General features: G+C 52.8%; 1 protein-coding gene across 1 annotated transcript; it reads left to right on the top strand.

Moving 5' to 3' along the window:
* The first annotated feature begins 4080 nt into the window (after nt 1–4080).
* FAM43B (family with sequence similarity 43 member B) lies at nt 4081–6948 on the top strand. Its single transcript, XM_079987175.1, has one exon. The coding sequence runs from the start codon at nt 5417–5419 to the stop codon at nt 6536–6538; it is 1122 nt and encodes a 373-aa protein (XP_079843301.1). The 5' UTR covers nt 4081–5416; the 3' UTR covers nt 6539–6948.
* Nucleotides 6949–8000: the final 1052 nt, after the last annotated feature.

The raw sequence follows: 8000 nt of genomic DNA, 5'->3' as shown, positions 1-8000 counted from the left end.
TAAAATAATGGAACATTAAAATATTAAAATGTAGCCTCACCGCAGGAGGAGAAGGAAAAGAAAAAGAAAAAAAAAAGAGAGGGAGGGAGGGAATCAAATTGGCTCCAAGCCAAAGGCCAGGCGGAACAACTCTGTCTTACAGGCCCTGCGGAAAGAAATCAGATCCTGCAGGGCCCTGGTCTCATGAGGCAGAGCGTTCCACCAAGCCGGAGCCAGAGTTGAAAAGGCCCTGGCTCTGGTTGAAGCCAATCTAACTTCCTTAGGGCCAGAGACCACTAGGGTGTTGTTATTTATGGACCTTGAGGCTCTCCGTGGGGCATACCAGGAGAGGCGGTCCCTTAGGTACGAGGGTCCTAGGCCGTGAAGGGCTTTAAAGGTCAAAAGCAGCACCTTAAATCTGACCCTGTACTCCACCGGGAGCCAGTGCAGCTTGAAAAGCACTGGGTGAATATGCTCCCATGGCAGAGACCCCGTGAGGAGCCTCGCTGCAGCATTCTGTACCCGCTGGAGTTTCTGGGACAGCTTCAAGGGCAGCCCCGCGTAGAGCGAATTACAGTAGTCAAGCCTGGAGATGACCGTCGCATGGATCACTGTGGCCAAGTCGGGGCAGGAAAGGTAAGGGACCAACTGCTTGATGCGGCGAAGGTGGAAAAATGTCGCCTTAGCTGTTGCTGTAACCTGCGCCTCCATGGAAAGGGAGGCATCAAGGATTACACCCAAACTCTTAACGGAAGGCAATGGCACTAATTGGGCCCCCGCAAGAGAAGGCAGTTGGTCCCTCATCCCCATACCATCCCGACCTAGCCATAGGACCTCTGTCTTCAAAGGATTTAGTTTCAATCGGCTCCCACGAAACCATCCAGCCACAGCTTCCGAGCATCTGGTCAGTGTGTTCGGGGTCGAGTCGGTGTGGCCATCCATCAGCAGATAGAGCTGAGTGTCATCAGCATATTGGTGACAGCCCAGCACAAAGCTCTGTATAATCTGGGCAAGGGGGCGCATAAAGATGTTAAAAAGCATCGGGGAGAGAATTGCGCCCTGTGGCACTCCACACACCAAGGAGTGGCGCGATGACATTTCCCTCCCTAGTGCCACCCTCTGTCCCCGACCAGAGATAAAAGAGCACAACCAGTTACGGGCTATGCCGTGTATCCCCACGTCTGCGAGGCCGTGGTCCAGAAGATCATGATCGACCATGGCAAAGGCTGCTGACAAATCTAAAAGGATCAGCAGTCCTGACCCGCCTCGATCCAGTTGTCTACGGAGATCATCTGTTAGGGCAACCAGAGCCATCTCCGTCCCAAAACCAGAACGGAAACCAGACTGAAATGGATCTAATGCCGATGTTTCCTCCATAAACCTACCAAGCTGTTCAGCAACCGCTCTCTCAATTACCTTACCCAGGTATGGAAGATTTGAAACTGGGCGGTAATTGGATAGGTCTAAGGGATCTAATGAAGTTTTTTTTAAGAGTGGACACACCACTGCTTCCTTCAGTTCCCCTGGGAATGTCCCCGTGTCAAGGGACAAATTGATAATTTCAACCGGGGGGTCCGCGCAACATCTGGACATTCCCTAATCAGCCAAGACGGGCACAGATCAAGGAGGCAGGTGGTGGGCCTACCAACTTGGAGGAATCTATCCACATCAGTAGGGAGTATCCGATCGAAATGGTCCAACACTGGACCTGAAGTCAGTCAAGGGGCCTCCAGTTCAGTCACTGTATCTAAATTGGCAGGGAGGTCACGGCGGAGCAACAGGACTTTCTCCGCAAAAAAACTCGCGAATGCCTCACAGCTGTGGGTCGAATTTGTGCTTAAATTTGGTTGTCCTCCTAAGGACGTTATTGACCTAATTATTCTAAAAAGTTGTGCTGGGCGAGAGCTAGCGGATGCAATGGAAGCTGCAAAGTAAGATTTCTTAGCAGCTTTCATAGCCATTTCATAGGCTTTCATAAGCGTCCTATAAGATGTTCTTGAGGCTCTCCCATCTCTAGGGGGATGTTCCCAGCCCAACTTGGAGTTCATAATAGGATCATAGAATTGTAGGGTTGGAAGGGACCCCAAAGGGTCATCTAGTCGAACCCCCTGCAATGCAGGAATCTAAACTAAAGAATCCATGACAGATGGCCACCCAACCTCTGTTCAAAAACCTCTGATGAAGGAGAGTCCATCACCTTGCAAGGTAGTCCGTTCTTCCACTGTTGAACAGCTCTTACTGCCAGAAGTTCTTCTGAAAGTTTGGTCGGAATCTCCTTTCTTGTCATTTGAATCCATTAGATCAGGTCCCACCCTCTGGAGCAGCAGCATAAAACAAGTTTGCTCCATCTTCCCCGTGGCAGGCCTTCAGATATTTGAAGATGACTATCTTATCATCTCTCAGCCTCCTCTTCTCTAGGCTAAACATGCCCAACTCTCTCAACCATTCCACATAAAGCTCCTCTGTACATGTTCCAGCTTGTTGGTATCTTTCTTAAACTGTAGTGTCCAGAACTGGACAAATTATTCCTGGTGACATCTGACCAAGGCAGCATAGAGCGGAATTATGATTTGCCTTGATCTGGACTTTAGACCTGTTGATGCAGCCTAGAATTGCACTAGTTTCCTTTGCTGCTGCATCACACATGTTCAGCTTGTGGGCTACTAAGATCTCTAGATTCTTTTCAAATGTACTGCTGTCAAGCGAGGTGTCTTCATGGAAAGTCAGGGCTCCACCACTGAACCTCTCCTGCAGAAGGGCAAGCAGATTTTCCTAATACAGGGACCCAGGAATCTGTCTTATATCAAGCCCATTATTTGTCCAGATCACTGCTTGCACATATGATATCTGAAAGAGGAGGAGGGGAGAGGAATATGTGCTTATTGCCAAACGGCAGAGTTTTGTGTTGTTGTTTTTAAGAACACCAGCCTAGTAGTTCAGAGGAATAACATTTCAGCACCTGTGAGAACCAGGAACCTAGTGTTCAAAAGATGGAATCAAGATAGCCACCCCGCCCCCTTTGCAGTTAGATAGCTACAAACCTGAACATGATTTAAAATAGCATGACGCATGGTGAAAATACATCAGCTCAGAACAAGCTAATTTAGTCCTGGATGAGTGAAGAGCTTTGCATCTTATTAATAGCAATGCAAATTTTGACATAATTGCTTTGAAACAGCACATCCATTATTATTTTGATGTATACAGTGATTGCTTCCCCCAGAGCCCTATTCTCCATGGATCCTGGGCAGTTTGGGATAATAGGCGGGCAGAAGTCCAACAGGTGATGTCTCCTCCCCACTGTTGAGTCTTTCCCTCCCCCCACTCATATGTATGATTGTCAGCATGGTGTGAAAAGCCAATTCATTTGCTGCACCAGTTTATGCCTGCCTACTCAGAAGCAAGGTCTGTTGAGTACAATGGGAATCCCTGTACACAATAGCAGCCTAGGTTGTAGAAGTACTGTGAGTCTGACTTCTTGAAGTGGAGGTGCAGAATCTCTGGCGGTCTCTGTACGAGTCAGTGTTCCAATCTCAGCATCCTTTGAATCAGCCTCTGCAGGGACGGGGAGGCTGTCCGTTGCATCCCTGAATGAGTCAAAGCTCAGGATTTGACTCCTACCAGTTATTACCAGAACAGTGGCTCCCAGAAACAATGGAGGTGAACCCCCTTGAAGCTATGCCAGGTCTTGGTAGTGGCTACTGCGGGCCACCTTTACCTTTCCAAATCTGCTCAAATCGGCAAGGGGGTGTGGTGAAACATGTGAAACAAAAAAGACCTAGACACTCCCCACTCCGAAAAAAAGACCAGAGTCAACTGGGCGGGGGAGGGGATGAGGAACCAAGGGAGCAGGTCTGAAGGATGATGGGAGCTGGAATTTAGCAACACCTGGAGACCCAGAGATATTCCCCACCTCTGGTGGCTTCCAGATGTGGGACTGGAGCTCCTATCAGCAACATCCTCTCCCATCATCCCTGACCACTGGGCATGCTGGCTGCTGGGGCTAATGAGAACTGAAAGTCCAACCACATCGGAAAACAGGCCTGACACTCGTGGCGTGGATGCCATACCAAGGCAGAAGATGGGAGCGATGGACCATTCCCCACACAACACAAAGCATCCTTGGGTCCCCAGCGCGTTCTGGCTTTTACCTTTTCCTTCAGATCCTGCCATGCAAGGGGTTGGACTAGATGACCCCTTTTGGCCCCCTACCATTCTAAGAGATTCGAGCCGCGCGCCCGCGGGTGGGCGTGGCGTAAGGGAAGGGGCGGAGGCGCGGAGCTATTGAGGCCAACAGCCCCTGCGTGTGAATTTGACAGGCCGGGTGGTGAGTAGGTGTTTATCTTCCTCTCAGTTACCTCCCCGCCCCCGGAGGAGGACCGACGCCACGCGCGTCTGCTCTGAGACGCACTCCTTTCACACGTGCGCGCGCCTACACGTGTAGGGAGACGGGAAGGCGGGCGGCCCGGGAGAGCGCTCGGATCGCGCACGCAGCGCTTTGCGCGCGACCGGAGAGGGAGGCGGAGCAGCGCGCAGGGACTCCGCCGCCGCCGCCTCTGCTTCCCCTCCTTCGATCGCGGCTTCTCGCAGGCAGAAAGGCTGATCCGAATCGGGAGCTGGCTCCGAGGCAAGACGGAGACGGGGAATTGGGGCCAGGGCTCCCGTCGCGGGGTGGGGGAACCCCAGCCCGGCGCCCGGTGGGTGAGTCCTGGAGGGATCTCCGGGCTGGGAAAGGGAGATCAGCAGGCAGGGAGACAGAAAAGGAATATTTCATCTCCGCCCCCCCCCCCGCCCCGCTTCAATAACACACCAGCTGCCTCTTTAAATAGTGCAGAAATCGGGGCTTCCGAACATAGAGAGACAACTGCCCCCGCCCCCCTACAGTGGGTAGGAGGAGTAGGTCAAGACGGAGTGGGGGTGGACACGTCTTTGGCATTCACACATGCCGAGGAGCACTGGGAGTATAGGATCCGGCAAGGGCTTTGCTCCTAAGAGGGGAGAATTGAACTCTAGCCCCCAAAGATGAAAACAAAGCGCCCCCTTTCTAGCTAGGAGCAGGGCACCAGGGAGGCTGGCCGAGATCAGGCATAGTATTGCTATACTGATATATGGCATTTACACCACCATTCCCTCCAAGGATCTCAAGACGCCTCCTTCCTCCTCAGTAAATCCCCACAACAACCCTGTGAGGTAGATAAGGCTTTGCTCCCAAGGTCACCCAGCAAGCTCCATGGCTGAGCAGGGATTCGAACCCTGGTCTTGCAGGTGCTAGCTCAACGTCCCAACCACTGTGCCACGCTGGTTCTTGCGTTAGCCAGCATCCACCTAGGCTGATTCTTCCTGGGATGTGTACCCGCCCTGCCCCGCAGCTGCAAGAGAAGCCTTGCCCCTAGGTAAAGGGTAGCGTGCCTGGGTTGGGACCTCTCCGCTGCCCACCATGGCTGCCATGCTGCCCTGGCGCCGGAGCAAGTTTGTCCTGGTGGAGGAGAATGAGGGCAAAAGCAAGAGCAAGAGTTTGGGTCCCGGCTTGAGCTACGCCTCTTTGCTGTCCAACTTTGTTCGCTCCTGCCCGGACCTGTGGCCCGAGTGCCCCCTGGAGCGGCTGGGCAGCGTCTTCCGCAGCAAGCGCCAGAAAGTGGAGCTGAACAAGGAAGACCCCACCTACACTGCCTGGTACCTGGGCAACGCCGTCACCCTGCAGGCGAAAGGCGAGGGCTGCACCGAAGAGGCGGTAGAGAAGATCTGGGCCAAGAGCGAATTTGGGAGCCGCAGCACCAAGATGAAGTTGACCCTCGGCCCCCACGGCATCCGCATGAGCCCCTGCGAGAAGGGGCTCCGGCGGCCGAGCCATGCCTACCTGCTGCACCGCATCACCTACTGCGTGGCCGATGGGCGGCACCCCAAGGTCTTCGCCTGGGTCTACCGGCACCAGGTCAAGAACAAAGCAGTGGTCTTGCGGTGCCACGCTGTCCTGCTCTCCAAGGCTGAGAAGGCCCACTCCATGGCACTTTTGCTCTACCAGACGTCCCACTCGGCCTTCAATGAGTTCAAGCGGCTCAAGAGGCAAAACGATTCGCGCCACATCCAGCAGCAACTCCTGGGCGAAGCCATCATCCCCCTGGTGCCCCTACGCAAACTCCTCAACTGCAAGTGCCCCTACAGGCCTCCAGCAGACAGGGGACGCAGCGCCCCTAGGCTGAGCGCCATCCAGGAGGAGGAGGAGGAGGAAGAGGAGAAAGCGGACAGGGAGGAAGGGGCCTCGGGCACCCCCTGCGGCTGCGTAGCCAGCTCTGCAAACGGCAGGACCGGCGCCAACCTGAGCAGCTGCGCCAGCGCTGCCGCTGGGGCTGCCACCGGCGCTATAGGCGTCCGACTGTCCATTTGCACCACCTTGGCCGTCGGCACGACTGACGGCACGGCCCTCTGCCACAACGCTGACACCACTCGGGGCCGCAAGACGGTCAAAAGCAGGGAGAGGCCCGAGGTGCTGACTTTAGCCCACGAGCTGAGGGTCTGCACTTTGAGGGGGCCCCTCCACCGGGAGGACTTGCCGTCCTAGGAGCCCCCCAAAGAGTCGTCTTGCCTGCCTTGTTAAGGATCCTGCGGGCATGGGTTTATTTTGCAGACTCTCCTCCCCGGTGATGGATTTGAGGGAGTGGGCGTCGGGAACATGTTGTTTCCTCTGTTGCTTTGTTCCCTCATCGGGCTGCACTTGGTACATTCAAGGTTGATAGACGGCACATGGCAGAATGGTTAGTCCTTGCCAGGGGATGAACATTGTTGATGTGCCGATTCTACCTAACTGATGTCTTATGGCCTGGTTTGGACCAAACCAACCCATCTGTTCCAGTCATTTTTATTCTTCTGCGGACCCTCTGAGGCTTCTCGCTCCCTGCTCAACCTGTGCCAACCTGTTGAGCAACCGCCGGACACCCAGCACCCCACCTCTGGGATCAGGGTGGCTTGATGGTTCTTGTTTGAAGTGGCAAAGGGGGGAAATGTCTCAAGCTGGGCAGGGGGAGCAAAATCTCTCTGTGTATGTACACCTCAGCATAGATATTTATTTATATGTAAAGAGTGCTCACCCTTTGGATTTGTACATGTTTTTGCATGCTTCCTTCCTCCCCACCCCTGGTGAGGGGTATGTGTGACATCATACTGGGCATCTGATTTTGGGAATCTGTATTGAGTTAGGAGACCAAATGAGGAACACTCTTGGAAGCAATCATTTCCCCTCCAACCAACTTATATTGGGGCTGTAGGAGTGGAAGTGAGGTTTAAACTTGGATTTCCAATTCCATTGCATTTCTTTTTCACCAGCTTTCTGGGGCCAGGGTTCTCTGCCGCCAAAATATCCAATTTTGTGTGTCCAGAAAACACAGCTTCTCTCCTTTGAGTAAGGGTCCAACCCACTTAGGTTCCCCACATTTTTGAAGAGGTAAATTAAGTAGTGTGTGTGTGTGTGTGTGTGTGTGTGTGAGAGAGAGAGAGAGAGAGAGAGAGAGAGAGAGAGAGAGAGAGAATATCTGGCTAGCCTTTGCTCAAAGCAGAGAATCTGCTGAATTCCCGAAACCCTCTTTAAAAAACAAACTGGGTTTCTAGTCCCCATTGTTTTGAATTCACACAGTGGAAAGGTAAACATAGGCAACTAATGACCCATCATGGGCTAAATTCAGCACTTGCCTCCCTCCCTTGCAGCAGCTTCTCACCTGGTCCCAATGGATTCCCTGATCCTTTTTGCTGCATATGTTGATTCTTTAGTTTGCTGCGTGTCAGAGACTACCCAGAAAAAGAAGAATCTGGATTCCGCAGGTTTTTATCGATGTGTGCACATGTCTATCAATGATACAAAGAAGGCAGGAAAGACATGAAGGAACTGAAAACACTGTATCTAGAACTCCGTAGCAACAATAAAGCACAAGAGAACTAGGCAGTTCCTAATACATTGACTGGGGCTTGCTCACATTTTGGTCGATTTGGAAAGCTGAAATGTGGATGAGGAAAAACTGGGCGGGCCTCTG

Source organism: Podarcis cretensis (genome assembly GCF_951804945.1).
Source record: "Podarcis cretensis genome assembly, chromosome: 8".
NCBI lineage: Eukaryota > Metazoa > Chordata > Lepidosauria > Squamata > Lacertidae > Podarcis > Podarcis cretensis.
This window is presented reverse-complemented; position numbering and strand designations above follow the sequence as displayed.